Source organism: Theobroma cacao, chromosome 9 (assembly GCF_000208745.1).
Source record: "Theobroma cacao cultivar B97-61/B2 chromosome 9, Criollo_cocoa_genome_V2, whole genome shotgun sequence".
NCBI classification, from domain to species: Eukaryota; Viridiplantae; Streptophyta; class Magnoliopsida; order Malvales; family Malvaceae; genus Theobroma; species Theobroma cacao.
Genome location: NC_030858.1, coordinates 1,982,893 through 1,999,614, shown reverse-complemented (window position 1 = coordinate 1,999,614; position 16,722 = coordinate 1,982,893). Strand labels below are relative to the sequence as shown.

The window sequence follows — 16,722 nt, the reverse complement described above, 5'->3', positions numbered from 1 at the left end:
TTAATCTCTGAAATATAAGCATGTATTAACCTTTGAAAGGAAGAAACTTGCAAAATTTTGTGCTAAGGTTTAGCTAGAAAGCCAACTCACTCGTAATCTAGTCGTGCAGAATAACACAATGAACTAGGATGGAAATCAAGAAGGGCAAAAGATGTTAATCACATGCACACATCTACACCTACAAAAAAAGTGTTTTTATCAATTCTTTCTCGGTAAAACAATTTTCTCTTTCAATTTCTTCCTCAAAGAAAAGAAATCAATAACATTAACAACCCACATCTTCTCGTCGAGCCATTATATGAAGAATGCGTTTAAGTCCTCATGGAATACCAAATCTGGACAAGGCTGATTGGAAAACAGTTGAGAATGCCGAGGATGTACTTTGATCATCAGCTTTGATCTTTATTTGGGCTTTAGCCGATGATGTGTTGATTACACATTCCACAAGATAATTCGATGTCTCCTCCGCCTTTTGTGCAAAGAAGAAGAACTTGAAATTAGGGGATTGACCACCTGATGCAATGCAGTGAATGGAGTGGCTTTGCATGTGCCGAAGGAGAGCTTGAGGAGATGTAAATGCCGCAACACCTTGAGGGCTCACTGAGCATTCCTGCACCGATTAAAAGACGAGTTTTGAGAAAGGTGGCATATGTAAGCAAAGTTTCTGCCCCAAGTATTGAAAACAACATAAAGGACCAGGCATGGTTTCCATTCTAGGGGCCATCTGGTGGTTGGTTTTTGTCCCGAACTCTGAGGATAGTTTTGATGCTAAGGATGTAATACTTTCATAAATAGTTCACTTTCTAGACATAAGGTTGTAGCATAAGTGGCCATCAGCCAGAAATAAAATTCAGGTAATAATATAAAGATAGTATCCAACTGCATTATCCTAGCTAAAATTCAGCCAAGAAAAGGTTTTAATGTCTAAGAGAGAGCAAGCAAGAGATAGGGATGACCAACAGGAGGTCGTAACAAGTGAAAACAAATCAAACTATATATTGTTATATTTGACAAGCAAACCTGTGACAAAGCAACTGGTAACTGGCGCCACTTTTGCTGAAATGCGCTTGGATCTAGAACAGCTTTTGAACTAAGCTTCAACTGAGGAGACGAAGGAGCAGGTGCTGCTGGTAAACCAAGACCAAGTAGATCATCAATTCCCAAGCTAGCTTGTGGAGCATGGCCTGCTGAGGTGGGATTTGAAATCTCCAACTCCATCCGTGTTTGCGAGGCAAAGACAGATGTAGACGAACTATCATAAGGAGCAGTATAATCAGTACCGTTATTACTCGAACCTCTAGTTTCCTCTTTCTCTGAAGTAGTTAAAAGTAGATCCTTATCATTTGCCTCCACTCTCTGAGCCGAAACAACATTATCTGCTGCTTCTCCACCAATAGATAGATTTCCAAGTTCATCTGAAAACTCAAAAGGACCCCTGTGCTCCTTATCTGTAAACATGTAAGATGGCTGCAGATATTTACAAATATCAGTTAACCCTGACTCTATTATGATTCAAGTACAACAACTGAACCACCTAGATTCCTTAAAACAAAGGAAAAGAAACACAAAACAGATGCAGAGTGGATATAGTACACTACACTGTTTAATAGCAGAAAGGAAACTTTGCTTTAAATTAAGAAAATGCTTTGAGAGGCACAATACAGTGATTAGAGCAAAAAACCTATATTTCATGAGTAGTCAATTTTTTAGCTCTCAAGAGTACAGAAAGTAAAGTTGTAGCAAGTTATGTCACAGCTGTCACACAAACTAAAGTTGCAAGTCCATTCAATAGGTATCCTCATTGGTTCTTCCATGGGTTATTACCTTTGACAATTATGCAGGAAATGGAATTGACAAAGGTAAGGATAACTTAAGAGATACCAGTACTTTGAAAAGTAAAACTTCACCTTGTTTAAAAATGCACCTTTCACCAAGGGAAAGAAAAATTCTTTGCCCCTTAATTCCATGCCTAAGTGGCTTGTAGATGAGGAGATAAGTAAATAAGACTTATTTTTGGACCCTCACCTAATGGCTTATACATTTTGGTCTAGTGGTTCCCAAGAACAAATTTCTTACACATCAAGGGGAGTGTTAAATATGTAATGTCCCACATATATTTGGTTGAGATTGCATGTGATATTATATTCTAGTTTTTTAGGTTGTTATGTTAGAATAACACTTTCCTGGCAAGCTTTGTGGCACACCTTGAAGCAAGGCAGACTCCCTCTGCCATGAGGTTAAGAATAAAAAAAGGCCTTATTGAAGAACTATTATTATTTCAGGAAGTACTATCACTTATTGCGAAACCCCAATCAGTTTTCACCAGCATGTAAGTTATGAACGAATAAACAATGGTAATAGATATGGATTTCAACAACCAGATCCACATCATCAACTTTGATTAAGGTTGAAACTACAAACTATGTAATTAGGTTATTGCATATGCCTTGTCTTTGCCTTAATTTTTTCCTTTGAATACACAAATTGGATGCTTTAACAACCCACCACAAGAGCTTTCTAAACGGTCTAAAGTACACAAAAATGGCCTATAACATAAAGTTGGAAGAAGCTAGTAGTTACCTTCTGGTATACAACAGATAAACTGTTAAATTCATCAAATATCCGATCTTTAATTTCACTGCTCTGAGTATCAGCAAAAACAGAAACAGCTTGCTTTGGAGGGTTTACCACATGTTCTGCTACAGATACATTATATTGTAAAATCCTATAGTAGAATAAGGCTCTGTCATGAACATCCTGCATTGAAGTTGAAGATTTAATTTATTGTTTCCAGAAAACAACTTGACAATTCAAACGATATTATTGATGTAAGAGGGAAAAGAAAGACAAAAAGACAAACTCATACCTGGTGAAAATCAGCAATACCTGCGGCCAAAGCAGCTCCTAAAGCATTTTGAGTCTCAGGTGGCCTTTTGAAAAAGCACTTCATTACTGCAGTGAGAAGATGTAACCGAACCTGTCCAATGGCATCATCCATCATCCAAGTAAATGACGTAATTCATGATGCAGATCGTTGAATCCAATTTCCAAAATTTCAGTATAAAAAGAAGGCTTTAATTCTACTGCCAATGGAAACTTTACAAATACTTAATCTACAATAACAAAATAGCAGTGCCCTTCTGTTGTGGAATGAGATGAGAGGAAACAGCTGGTGGTTGAACATGTGTGTTAAGTAAACACATAGAATAATTAGAAACAATCAGAGTACCTAAGATGATATACATTTGCTAAGCAACTATACTATACTAGTATGTAAACCATATTAACACATTTACTGCACCACATATCCACTAGAAAGACATGAATAAGAACATCTGAGAACCAACAAGGGTATAAGAATACCGTAATAGATACAACTGGCAGTTGAATAAAATGGCTCAACAACCTTTTCTTTTCTCACAAAAGCAACCAACTCCGAAATATAAGAAGTATTAACTATAATCAGAAATGGTTCAAAACAACAGAACATGGCTTAACATGTGATCATTGGACAATATCCAAGCAGGTTGTTTACCTCAGCAGAATGCTCCTCATCCCAATTTTCAACTAAACTCTCCAAAATATAAGGAGCATCCTGCATATCCTGAGAATATTCCCCCAACATCCATATAAGAGCTGCCTTCGCCTTGGGTTCCTGCACATTTTTGCTGCTTATGTTCCCAACCACAGCAATGCAATCATGGCTCCACTGAGGATATTTTCTAAGAAGATCTTTTACAAGTACCTGCACAAAAGAACTTATATCAATCTAGCTGGCAATGGTGAACTAATCATGCTTTTGTGGGAAGACAGTAAGGTATGTTAATTATGCATATATTTAAAATCCCAAACTTCTAGTAGTGGCAGAAATATATTTATTTACCAGAGCTTCAGCAGTAACATAGTCTTTCTCCATTTCAAGAAATTGAAGAAGCCTATCAACAATTGCATTCACATCATACTGCTGCAGTGCTATTTTGCCAACAGCTCTTATTGACTCTCTGGCAATGGGAATATCAACATTTGCAGCATACTCACATAATTCCGTCACTGAAATTGACTCAACAAGGTTACATATCCGAATACACAAGAAAGAAGATTGACAATTTACAGATGTCATCTTTTTCCAGAGAGGCCCTCACAAACAAACTGCGAGGCTATTTGCTTACCAATTTCATAAGTATTGCTCTCATTTGCCACAGCAGTCAACATTTCAAGCTTCAACCTTTTGACATAATATGGTTCATTATACTGGCAATAGAAGTGTTTGTAGTCTGAGGAAAATATATAAGGTGCCCGCATCACCAAGATATGCAGATGACTTAAAACTGCATAAGACTGTTCTGGGCTTCCTGAACTCACAAGGGTCAACAAGGGTGCTTTGATACGTTCATAAACCTTAACATAAAAGAATTGTGTTAGCAAACTCCTGAGCCCACAAACAAAACCAAGTGATATGCGGGTACTATTAATCTAACTAATACAATCAAAGTATGGTTTAACATCAAGGTCATGCAGGATGATTCAGGGTCAAAAACACCGGCCCCAATTTTTTTTTTTCCAAATAACAAGAAGAAATAACTTCTCTGTTAGAGATAAAAGTAAGGAAGGTATTGATGACTGACAAAAGAAGCATGAACCACAATCTCATAATTAACTGAAAAGCACCTCCCTGATTGCAGATATGCAAGCAAACTGCTTTTGCAAAGTAGAAATTTAACAATATTCCACACATTGAATTAAATAGTTAGATAAAAGAAGTTTGATAGGCACCTGCTGATGAACATCAGTCAAGGATAGAGTCAACTGTAAAAACACTTTGATTGTGGCTAAGACAACAGCCCCGTTGGCATGCTGAAGTCTATCCTCAAGGAGATTCATAATGTCAAAAATCTCATCGCTCTCTAATGGCATGTATTTAGCTACCAACTCCAGCACAAGGCACTGTGCCCATTCACTAAATTCCTTGATCCTACACATCAAAACACGTTGGAAAGCATTCATTTAACATAACATCACAGAAATTTTTATTAATTGAACAGCACGACTAAGTATTGAACCTCAGATAAATGACAGCATAATCACCACAACATCTCAATTTTCCCCTTAATTCTTGATTTTAACTATACAACATACCGATTCAATAGGTAATATATAACCGGCTTGCTAATCAAAGCTTCCCTTTCCCTCGATGCCTCTTCAGAAGTGCTAGCTTCCGCGCTCCAAATCTCTTGTAAAGCAGACAAACAATTTGCAACTACCTAATGAAACAAATAACTCAATAATCCACGAGCTAAATCAACATACAAAAAAAATATTTTGACGATCAATTCTAGCATTTTAACTAGCTCTCACTTGAGTATCTGAGTCATTGAGCATCAGATGCTTCAATATTGAAGGAAAATCCGCATCGACACAAGTGGAAACTGAGATATGATATAGCTTCAAAACTCCAATAACCGCCACAATTCTCACGTAACTATTACTATCTTTCAATCCGGATCCTAACGGCCCCACCAAATACTCCACTAGATTTGCGACACGTAACGAGCACAAGCTCCGCAAGGCAAGCCCTCGGATCATTGGATCTTCATCGTGGCAATCCCTTTGGAGGAAATTGATGGTCAAGAGAGCGAGATCAGGGTTGACTTTGGCGTAATTACCTACGTAGAGATAACACATTTTCTTTAAAACGATGTCGGATGTGGCCGAGCACATCACCATCTCGCCGAAGAGAGACGACACGTCGATTCCGATCGTCATATAGGAGATCACTTTTTTGAATAGCTCTCGCTTCGAATCGTCGACGCCCGGTGCTCGGCTGCCGGCCAGCTGCCGGAGCTGTAGTTTCAAATCGGAGACTTCACTTTTACTGTTCATAGTAATTAGCAAGTTTAATTAGAGGTCCATCAAAAGAGAACAAAAATTAAATAGGAATTTAAACCAATGAGAACAAAACAAACACCGAGTAAAAATTGCTGTTAAAATTGAAGGCTTGGGGGAAGGGGAAATGATAGAGTTACCCGGAAGGTTGAGACGGTGAGGATGACCGTTGAGACTGAGCCGGGGGAGCCATGGCTGGTGGCTAACGGAATCCGATGTCAGCTCAAACCAAAGATCCACCAAACCGTAGGCTGATCGGCCGTGGAAGGAAGACAATAGTGGTTGGAATTTGGAGTTTAAGAGAGATGAGACAGTTACAGTTTTATGACACGTTTAAAACCTCTCCGTTTAGTGTTTTTCAGGCCATACGACAGCGTTTCCTTAACAAGTTGGCTTATTTATCTATGTTAGTGTTACTCTTACTGGGTACCAACCGGTGCGTTTTAACTCAAGAATATCGGCCTCGGCCCAGATTTTTTGCTTGCCTTTGTGGCTTTGCCTAGCAACGGAGAAGAACTACTCATCGGTTTGGTTGGAAGAGAGAGTGATGGTTCTAACTCAGCTTCCAAGATTTCAATATTTGGTCTTTAAAGGACCGCCGCCAAATTTAAATTTTTTCCCCAAACCAAAATTACCCATCAAAGTCACTTGCCCGACACTTTTCTCTGCTCCAAAATCGACTCTTTCAACCACTGAGCCAATACCCATTAGTCAGTTTTCTGTTTCCGAAGAGCCGCGGGTGGAGATTTCACTGGACAAGTTGTTTGTTCCTCCAGAGACAGAGGTTTCTTTTGACGACCCTAACTTAAGTACAAGAATCTTGAAAGGGTCGAACATAGTGGTGAGCAAGTATGCAAGGGAGGCTCAAGTGCTTCAAGCTGAGTTTGTGAAGAGTAGTGTGAGGACCGAGGATTGTCCTTCTGATGGATTGCCTGAGTTTGCGCTTGTTGGTCGGTCTAATGTGGGGAAATCTTCGCTTCTCAATTCGCTTGTAAGAAGGAAACGCCTTGCTCTCACGTCTAAGAAACCTGGTAAGAGAGGTTTAATGTGCTGCTGTTATCATTATTCTTTTCCTTAGGCTACTGGAATGTTTCTTGTGCGAGAATCTTCCAAACTTAATATGTCTGCTTCTGCTTCATAACAAGATATTTGTAATTTGTTAATGTCAATTTATCATTTCAGGAGGGGTATTAGAAGCAACAAATTTTTGTACCCAATTTTACACTGGCAGATTTAGTAAGGATTTAAGTAGTAGCAGTTTAGTGTTAAGCTTCTTGGTGTTTAATGGTTTGCCAAATCTTGGTGGGTGAGCAATCTTAGGATCGGGACAGTCTTTTTATTGGTTCATTCGATTCAAAGTTTTTCATTTTAGCTTCAAAGTCCGTGAGGAGGTGTATATTGACCAGTAGTACTTTTATCCTTGCAGGGAAGACACAATGCATCAACCATTTCCGCATCAATGATAATTGGTACTTGGTGGATTTGCCTGGATATGGGTATGCTTTACCAATTGCCTCTTATATACTTGTCCTATATACACCTTATATAAACAGTAACATGCTATATTTAAAACAAACACTAGGTGACTTCTGTTGTTTGTGTAAATCTGATTTTACCATTAGTGGAATCTCAGAAACTTATATTTATTAAGCTTTTTCACTGTCTTGGAGAAAAAGAATTTATGTACCCGTCTCAAATGATTAATCGGGGGCTAGGGCTTAGTTGAATCAGTTTTTTCAATTTTAAACAGTGAGAGATCAATATATTGATTTATAATCTTTACTTGTATATGGGCTTAAGTCTCTTTTCTAAGTTCATTTCTTAAGATAAGTCAATTACAGCTTGAGATTATTTAAGATGCAAATGGTACTAACAAAAATGATATCGAGTACAATACTTCCCTTCTTTTGTTCAAGTTGATGGTAATAAGTAGCTATGCCAAGTTCTCTTTGAACCTCTTTTTTTTATAGGTAAATTTGTATTTGTTCAAAGAAAGCAGGATAGACCTGCTACAAAAAGAAATCCTGCCAATGCTGGAAAACCATGCACAAAAAATCAAACAAGTATATGATCACCCAATCCCCAGTTTTTAAATAGCTCCCTATTTACATCATCTGCTGCTATCTGTTTTAAGCCATTCAGTTTATATCTAACAGATTTCACCATACAAAGCAGAATACCCTTGGGAGACTTCCCAGCTTTACCAAAAACTCTCTAATTCCTGTCTCTCCAGATGAAGTAGATATAGGCACACCACACAAGTCTTATGACAAATGACAGGAGAGCCTTGCCTTCAAACTCTATTTTGCTTGTCCTCCATTGAATCTAAATTATAACTCTCAGCTGTTAAATTACATTCTTTTCCCCAAATTTTTTGTGGACCGATGTCACCCAGCAAGAGGATTTCCTCTATGTTTTAATCAGAAATGGTTGTAGTATGTGTTTCCTAGTGCGTGACACTGTGTCCTTTCCCATCAATAAATCTTACTTTCAATTTATGTATATTAGTTCACCATTTTAGCTGTTTAGGACTTCACACGTGATTCCAAACTTAGGCAAATATTGCCTTGAGTTGGTTTTTGTCTTAACTTTCATAGAACTTGTTCTAGTGTAAACTATAACTTTTGAGCTAAGCTAAAGTGTGCAAAGGGGAACAAAGCTGGCATATTTTATTGAATAGGCTCTATCTAACATCCACCAGCCATCCCCAAAAGTTCATATTATGCTGTTTCAAAGATTTATGCTATTATATTCTTACAACCAAACTACAAGTGTTGAGGACTATGCATGGGGCACTTCTGCAAGAGTTAAATTGGATTACACTTTTTCTTGAACAGGTATGCAGCTGCCCCTCAGGAACTCCGGACAGACTGGAGCAAGTTTACCAAAGACTATTTCCTGAACCGTTCAACATTAGTCTCAGTTTTCCTGCTTATAGATGCTAGCATTACTGCAAAGAAAATTGATCTTGAATATGCTAGTTGGCTTGGTCAGAACCAGGTAAATTTTCTTCGACCTATAACAAGAGAAACGTATATGGAGATGCAACCGACTTTGATATGTCAACCATACCATCTTCTCAAGACAGCAGGCGAAAGCCTGTTGATCCTGAGTACTGACTTCTTCGTATAAGGATGCTCATTGTTCATGAAGCATGTTATCTGCTTTCCTCCTAACCCTAGTTGTGGTCTTCAGATCCCCATGACGCTAATCTTCACCAAATGTGACAAGCGGAAGAAGAAAAAGAATGGAGGGAAAAGGCCTGAAGAAAATGTGAGTGACTTTCAGGAGCTGATACGTGGCTTCTTCCAGACTGCACCACCATGGATTATGACCAGCAGTGTTACAAACCAAGGTCGTGATGAGATATTATTGCACATGGCTCAACTACGGAATTACTGGCTGAAACACTAAAGGGAAAGAGTGCAGAATCAAGCATTTGCATGTTGCCAATATAGTGGATTTTTTAGCCTTTTTATATGTACATTAGCAACAATATATCGTGTAGCTGAAGCTGTTTAATATAAGTTATGGACGTTTTATGCCATACGCATATGTTGGAATGCCATCAAAGCCCCAAAAGCTAGCCTGTGCATCAGGATTTATGTAATCAAAACTTCTTGTTTAATAATAACAGAAAACTTCTTCCTGGGAGTTGCTTGAGTACCTGACAATAATTCAAGAACATTACTACAAATCATCCAACAAACACAGATTTTCAGTTCAAACAGCATAAGATTCAGTAAGAAGATCATGTACCTTCTCTGAAGCCAGTCTTGAACCTCAGGGGCACATGACGGCGGTACCTCATGCGGCCAGTCCTGGTGTTCTTTCCTATGATAGCCTTCTCTCCAGTTATCTAAAGCCATACACAACCAAAATTCACCAATCAACCAAACAAGCTAATGTTTCCAATAAAAGCCACTGTTTCAGCATGCAAAGTTAGATGAGCAAAATGGACTGAAACAAATCAGGATAAATCCAGGAACCCATTAATGACAAAGCAGTGAAATTGACAATCAATCGAAGATGGCTTAATGTAATAATCTTCTATGCAAGCAAAAACGATATAGGAATGACAGGACAGATCAAAAGAATCGACATGGAAAATGTTTTATGATTTGCTGAATCTAAAACAAGAAAACAAATCAAAATAAGTTGAATTAAAATTAACAAATTAAAAATAATGGTTCAATTTACATAAATTATTGCATAAGGATTATGTTTACATTTCTGTAAAATATAAAGACTAATTGTATAATTTAACCAATAAGAAACATATACACTTACTTTGAAATCAAATACTCATGTGTGTATCTCTTATTAAAAAACTATATATATTATTTTTGATGATATTATTATAAGAAATAATTATATCAGCAATGAAATGACTTTCAATAGTTTACATTTATGAAAGATGTTAATAAACAAATATATAAACAAACAACCAAATGCAAATAAAATAAACTTAGTTTAAACCCACAAATAACCAAATGTAAACTTGGGATATAAATGTTTCAAGATTTATATTCACTTATTAAGTAATCTATTTTGCTATACTTTATAAATGATTTTATGATACAAAATAAAAATAAAAAAAAATAGATGCAACTAAAGAAGGGTTTTAAGTGCAATCAAATATTTAACTTATTGATTAGTGTATAATTTTCTTACAATCAAACATTTGCTGTAACAATAACTCACTCTCATGGGACGCCATTAAAACAACAATTTTTTCCTTTCCTTTTCTTTCCTTTTTCGTTTTTTCTTTTTCCTTTTTTTTTTTTTTACATTATTTATACAAAACCACTTTAGTAATGTAAATTTTTTTCACAAATTAATTTCTTTTGAAGAATTATAATTTAAATTATTATATGAAATTAATCGATTATAATTAATATAATAGATTTATAATTCAATTGAACTAATAAGAACTCAAATAAACAACAACTAATAGTATATAGACATTAATTCAACTGATGATTTATGAGAATAAGGACTTAAATTTTTGTACTCTAAAATTTTGATTATTTATGTGAATATAAAAACTAAAATTAACTTTTAGGAAAATTATAGTTGAAAGTTATTTATGGAATTGAGTTAATATTAAAATAAGTATATTTATTAGTTAAGTTATATATTTAACTTATGTACGTAAAAATTAAAATATCTTTTTTATTTAGTAATTTCAATTTGAAAGTCAATAAAATATAACTATATATAATTTCGTTAATATTTTTTTTCAATATTAAAAATGTTGACCGCAGCTTGCGTAAGTGTTTTCCATATAACTTGTAAATTCTAATAAAAGCATAAAAAGAGAATCGGTTTAACATGTTTCTCATGCCACAAATTTATCTGTTTGAAAAAAAAAGAAAAGAAAAAAAACAATAAATTATTTATTTTTAACAGGGGATACAATCTAAATAAAACAATAAAAATGTCAACTGAGGAATTATTATTTTCTACATTATCTGTGAAGTTTTCAAAATTTACAAATAGTATTAAAATTGTCACATATTTTATTAAAATATATAATCAAGCAAAAAAATTAATAAATAAATATAATAATTAGTAATTAAACGACCAATAGAATCAGTGGTCAAAACTCAACGTCGCATTAAACCCTGATAAATTAGGATATCTGTTTTCCTAATCCTCAACAATCACCGCGTCCACCTCTTGCCCTTCCTATATATAACTAGCTTTCCCCTTACCTTTCTTTTCACGTATTAATTTGCATAGCTTTCTTTTCACGTTCTCGCATTGCAGGGTTAATTGAGAATACAATGAAGAAAAAATCCACCAATATCAATTCTCTTCCAAGGGAGATGTTGGCAGAAATTCTTAGACATGCAGCTTCTAATTCAATTGTTGATTTCCGCAATGTTAAATTAAGTTGTAAGGCCTTTCTTGAAGCATCAAATGATAATCATATCTTTGAGAATGTTTCGATGGAGAATATCAGTCTTGTCCCATGGTATAAAAAAGAGAAAATCTTTTTAAAAAGATGCAAAGATGCCAAGAATGCAGAAGCATTATACAGGACAGGGATGCTCAAATTTTTTAACAAGAAGAAACTAGAGTCAGGATTGCGTTATTTAAAGAAAGCAATCAAGAAAAATCACGTCGAAGCCAAATATGTGTATGGCATTATCTTGATTTGTTTGGGAGGTGAGCTCAAACAGAAGGGTCTTCAAATTGTGTCTTCTCTCGATCGCACGGGCTCCAGCACAAGAAGTAAAACTAAAAAGATGTTGAGGATGATGTGGGTTCGTGTGTCTTTGGAGAGGCCAAAAGAATCTTTCCACAATGCAAAATTCGGCTGCAATTCTGATGACAATTTGAGTTCAGATCAAGGCCAAGCTTGGGAAGCAAAGGACAATCCATTTGATAACCTCTCGTGCTGTAATTCTTGCTTTTGGGATAGTGAAGCAATTTTATTTTCTGATATGGTTAGGAAATACCTAGTTAGATAAAGTTAATTAATTAGTCCTTGTTGATCTAGTGTATGTAATATAAATTTTATATATGTATTTGTTCTTTTAATCTTGTAGTGGAAATATAGTTAGATTTACCGATTACCAGTTTCTAATGCATAAGATGTGAAAAGATTCATGAAAGCAACAGCAAAAATCAATTCTAAAAACAATAGCTCGAGACGAAAGAGAGTTTCATATATATTTTCTTTGTCTTCAAGCAAAAGCAATAGAAGGCATAGTCCACCACCGGGAGGAACAAGGGCGCTAGCCGTTACGGCTCATAAGGAGACGTAATACATCAGAGCTGTCGGCTCACATGCATCGTATCGTTTCATGGCTTTCTTTCTTTTAAAAGTGGTAAGAATTTGCCGCCTGGCGGGTTGTAGGAGCCTGCCACTGCTACCTTGCATGATGTTTACAGATTCCTGCAGAAATATTTTTGTCAGGGTCTTTCCCATATAGCCTCTCACATCTACCCTTCATATGTAAATGCTTCTTAATCCCTGGGTAATGCCTTCTTATTACTTCATAATCTTTACTTATATATGAGCTTAAATCTCTTTTCTAAGCATTACAGCTTGAGATTATTTAAGACACAAATAGTATTGAAAAATATGATATCGAGTATAATACCTCCTTTCTTTTGTCCAAGTTGATGGTAATAAGTATTTTTGTCAAGTTCTATATTTTTTTATAAGTAAATTTGTATTTGTCCAAGGAATAGACCTGTTACAAAAAGACATCCTATCAATGCAGGAAAACCATGCACAAAAAATCAAACAAGTACATGATCACCCAATCCCCAGGTTTTAAATAACTTCCTAATTACAGCATCTGTTGCTATTTGTTTCAACCCATTCAGTTTATTTCTAACAGATTCCACCATAGGAAGCAGAATACCAGTGGGAGAGAGACTTCCCAGCTTTACCAAAAACCCTGTAATTCCTGTCTTTCCGGATGAAGTAGAAATGGGCACTCCACACAACACTTAAAGACAAATGATAGGAGAGCCTTGCCTTCAACCTCTATTTTGTTTGTCTTCCTTTGAATCTAAATTATAAACCTCAGTTGTTAAATTACATTCTTTTCCCAAAATTTTTTGTGGACCGATGTCGCCTGGCAAGAGGATTTCCTCTATGTTTTAATCAAAAATGGTTGTACTACACTGTGTCCAGCTTTGCCATCAATAAGTCTTACTTTCAACTTATGTATATTAGTTCACTATTTTAGCTGTTTAGGACTTCATTGATCCCAAGCTTAGGCAAATATTGACTTGAGTTGATTTTTGTCTCAACTTTCATAGAACTTGTTCAAGTGTAAACTATAACTTTTGTGCTTAAGTTAAAAGAGTACAAAGGGGAACAAAGCTGGCCTATTTTACTGAATCGGCTCTACATAACTAACACCAGCAGCCATCCCCAAAAGTTCACATTATGCTGTTTCAAAGATTTATGCTATTATATTCGATTACACCAAAATATGCATGTGGCATTACCGCCAGAGTTACATTGGATTACACTTTTTGTTGAACAGGTATGCAGCTGCTCCTCAGGAACTCCGGACCGACTGGAGCAAGTTTACCAAAGACTATTTCCGGAACCGTTCAACATTAGTCTCAGTTTTCCTGCTTATAGATGCTGGCATTCCTGCAAAGAAAATTGACCTTGAATATGCTAGTTGGCTTGGTCAGGACCAGGTAAATTTTCTTCGACCTATAACAGGAGAAAAGTATAGGGAGATGCAACCCACTTTGATACGTCAACCATACCATCTTCTCAAGACAGCGGAAGAAAGCCTGCTGATCCTGAGTACTGACTTCTTTGTAAAAGGAAGCTAATTGTTCGTGAAGTATGTTATCTGCTTTCCTCCTAACCCTTTATTTGTGGTCTTCAGATCCCCATGACACTGATCTTCACCAAATGTGACAAGCGGAAGAAGAAAAAGAATGGAGGGAAAAGGCCTGAGAAAACGTGAGTGACCTTCCGGAGCTGAGACGCAGCTTCTTCCAGACTGCGCCACCATGGATTATGACCAGCAGTGTTACTAACCAAGGTCTTGGCGAGATAATATTAAACATGGCTCAACTACGGAATTACTGGCTGAAACACTGATGGGAAAGAGTGCAGAATCAAGCATTTGCATGTTGCCAATATTGTGGATTTTTTTTAAACCTTTTTTATATGTACATTAGCAACAATTTATCTCGCAACTGAAGGTGTTTAATATAAGTTATGGACGTTTTATGCCATACAAGTTATGGACGTTTTATGCCATACACATTTGTAGGAACGCAATCAAAGGCCCCAAAGCTATCAAGGTTTAGATAATTAACTATTGAAATCTACTCAGCTCAAGATGCCAAGCAATAACATATGTTGTTGAACTTGAGCTGCATTTGGGCTGAATTGGAGAGATGAGTTTGGGCTGTACTAGCGATAGTCATTTATCAGGCAAGAGATCACCCTGCTGCTTGAGTCAGCCATTGGCCAAATCCAAAAGAAAGAATCAAAACCCAGAGAGTTGCGATGCTTCTTCAAAGAGAGTGACGCTTGAGTCTACCATTGGCCAAAAAGGAAAATACAAAATCCAAAGCCCTCTGATGTCATAAATGGGCAATGGGAATAAAACGAGATGTGTTAAAGAGTAAGATGGAAATGGCATAAATTATACCATCACACATTGCACAAGTGTGCAAATTATACTCAGTAATCAAAATTAAATTGTTTAAATTCATAATGAAACAAAATTTAATGTTTGCAGGGATTACTCAGAAAACCAAAAATAACACACAACTGATAATAACAGAAAACTTCTGGTTTGTAAATCTCAAAACAAAATGCACTAGCATTGCCCCACAACGAACTTATGAGGCAGCAACAGCTGCCTTCTTCCTGGGAGTTGCTTGAGTACCTGACAATAATTCAAGAACATCCCATTACTACAAATCATCCAACCACCACAGATTTTCAGCTCAAACAACATAAGATTCAGTAAGAAGATCATGTACCTTCTCTGAAGCCAGTCTTGAACCTCCGGGGCACATGACGGAGGTATCTCATGCGGCCAGTCCCGGTGGTCTTTCTTCTAATAGCCTTCACACTCCAGTTATCTAAAGCCATACACAAGACCAATTCACCAAATCAATCAAACGAGCTAATGTTGCCAATAAAAGCCACTGTTCAGCATGCAAAGTTAGATGAGCAAAGTAAACTGAAAGAAATCAGCAGTAAATCCAGGAACCCATTTATGACAAAGCAGTGAAATTTACAATCAATCAAAGATGGCTTAATATATTAATTTCTTATGCACGAAAATACGATATGGAAATGACAGGAAACATCAAACGAATCGACATGGAAAATGTTTAATGATCTGCTGAATCCAAAACAAGAAAACAAACAAAAATAAGTTTCGTGCGATGATTACCGTGAATTATTTAATTTGCCTACCTTATCAATGTTCAGCTAAGCAACTAAAAACCGAGCTAAAATTACTATTATATACATGGATTCGAAAAATCGGAAGTATAGAAGCAAAAGAAAGATTACATTTCCGGATGCGGCTAGCAGGGTAGCCACAAGCACCGCAACGGCTCTTCTGGAGATGGAAGCTTCGGCGTCCACATCGAACGCAGAGAGTGTGAGTCTTGTTCCTTCTCTTTCCAAAGCTTCCAGTTCCTTTTCCCTATCAAAAAATCAAACTTTCATACAATCAATTTCAATTTCTCCATAACCAACATGAACAAAAAAAAAACCGAATTCAAATTTAATAATAATACCATTTCTTCTGTTGATGCTGCTGCAAAAACCCTAGAACTGCGAGGGGCTTCGGGAAAAGTTTTGACGAAGAAGAGGTTACGATATTTATATAGTGATGAAGGAAATTAGGGTTTTTCTTCACCTTTGCTTTAGGACCAACACGCCGGGGGTCCAAGCGAATTCTTAAGGCTTTTCTTGCTTAGCCCATTTCAGACAAACGCCCACCAAAGCCCAATTTGTTTTTGGGAAAATTAAAAGCCCAAAATCTTTAAAACCATACTTGGGCATGTAAACCAAAAGGTGTTCGGAGCTTTACTCCTTTTGGATCTTGGACTACCAAATAAAAAGCCTGAACTATAGAAAAGGAAAATTTTGGTGAAATAAGAGAATGAAGCTCTCTTTTTTTTTTTGGTTATTTAAATTAAAACCAATGCAATTGGAAATTATGCTTTTTCATTTTCGAAAAATTGTCAAAGCTATCTCCCAACAACTTCTACTCTATAAAAAGGGTTAAGAAGTTTTCGATTAAAATCAAATTAATCAAAAAAATTTGATTAATTTAAAACTAAATGCTATTAAATTGATTAATTCAATCGCTT

General features: G+C 36.2%; 3 protein-coding genes across 4 annotated transcripts; 1 reads left to right on the top strand and 2 right to left on the bottom strand.

Annotated features, from left to right (window-relative positions):
* On the bottom strand, positions 24-6,208 carry LOC18587924 (beta-adaptin-like protein A). The gene is made up of 11 exons (XM_007011983.2): positions 6,024-6,208; positions 5,356-5,872; positions 5,137-5,261; positions 4,774-4,972; positions 4,170-4,398; positions 3,884-4,050; positions 3,536-3,745; positions 2,867-2,977; positions 2,581-2,757; positions 1,021-1,467; positions 24-610 (listed from the first exon to the last, which is right to left on the bottom strand). Exons 1-11 carry the CDS (start codon positions 6,074-6,076, stop codon positions 320-322), a joined length of 2,526 nt encoding a protein of 841 aa, XP_007012045.1. The 5' UTR covers positions 6,077-6,208; the 3' UTR covers positions 24-319.
* Positions 6,303-14,613, top strand: LOC18587923 (GTP-binding protein At2g22870). Of its 2 annotated transcripts, none has more exons than XM_018127372.1 (4): positions 6,303-6,914; positions 7,310-7,379; positions 8,721-8,883; positions 14,259-14,613. In XM_018127372.1, the coding sequence occupies exons 1-4, from the start codon at positions 6,431-6,433 to the stop codon at positions 14,337-14,339; spliced, it is 798 nt and encodes a 265-aa protein (XP_017982861.1). In that variant the 5' UTR covers positions 6,303-6,430; the 3' UTR covers positions 14,340-14,613. The 2 variants fall into 2 exon arrangements, with proteins under 2 accessions (XP_017982861.1, XP_007012043.1); XM_007011981.2 differs by lacking the exon at positions 14,259-14,613 and adding an exon at positions 9,079-9,537 and having other exon boundaries at positions 6,306-6,914.
* On the bottom strand, positions 15,010-16,260 carry LOC18587921 (60S ribosomal protein L37-1). Its single transcript, XM_007011978.2, has 4 exons — positions 16,144-16,260; positions 15,914-16,049; positions 15,373-15,474; positions 15,010-15,275 (listed from the first exon to the last, which is right to left on the bottom strand). Exons 1-4 carry the CDS (start codon positions 16,144-16,146, stop codon positions 15,229-15,231), a joined length of 288 nt encoding a protein of 95 aa, XP_007012040.1. The 5' UTR covers positions 16,147-16,260; the 3' UTR covers positions 15,010-15,228.

Excerpts from the sequence above, each read along its gene's own strand:
- LOC18587924 (XM_007011983.2), bottom strand. The coding sequence starts at position 6,076 with ATGGCTCCCCCGGCTCAGTCTCAACGGTCATCCTCACCGTCTCAACCT. Across the intron at positions 5,262-5,355 it reads TCAATGACTCAGATACTCAA|GTAGTTGCAAATTGTTTGTC; the intron begins GTGAGAGCTAGT and ends TTGTTTCATTAG. Across the intron at positions 4,051-4,169 it reads GAGCAATACTTATGAAATTG|TGACGGAATTATGTGAGTAT; the intron begins GTAAGCAAATAG and ends AGTCAATTTCAG.
- LOC18587923 (XM_007011981.2), top strand. The coding sequence starts at position 6,431 with ATGGTTCTAACTCAGCTTCCAAGATTTCAATATTTGGTCTTTAAAGGA. Across the intron at positions 6,915-7,309 it reads TCTCACGTCTAAGAAACCTG|GGAAGACACAATGCATCAAC; the intron begins GTAAGAGAGGTT and ends TTATCCTTGCAG. Across the intron at positions 8,884-9,078 it reads GTTGGCTTGGTCAGAACCAG|ATCCCCATGACGCTAATCTT; the intron begins GTAAATTTTCTT and ends TGTGGTCTTCAG.
- LOC18587921 (XM_007011978.2), bottom strand. Across the intron at positions 15,475-15,913 it reads TGCTAGCCGCATCCGGAAAT|ATAACTGGAGTGTGAAGGCT; the intron begins GTAATCTTTCTT and ends GTATGGCTTTAG. Across the intron at positions 15,276-15,372 it reads CAAGACTGGCTTCAGAGAAG|GTACTCAAGCAACTCCCAGG; the intron begins GTACATGATCTT and ends AATTATTGTCAG.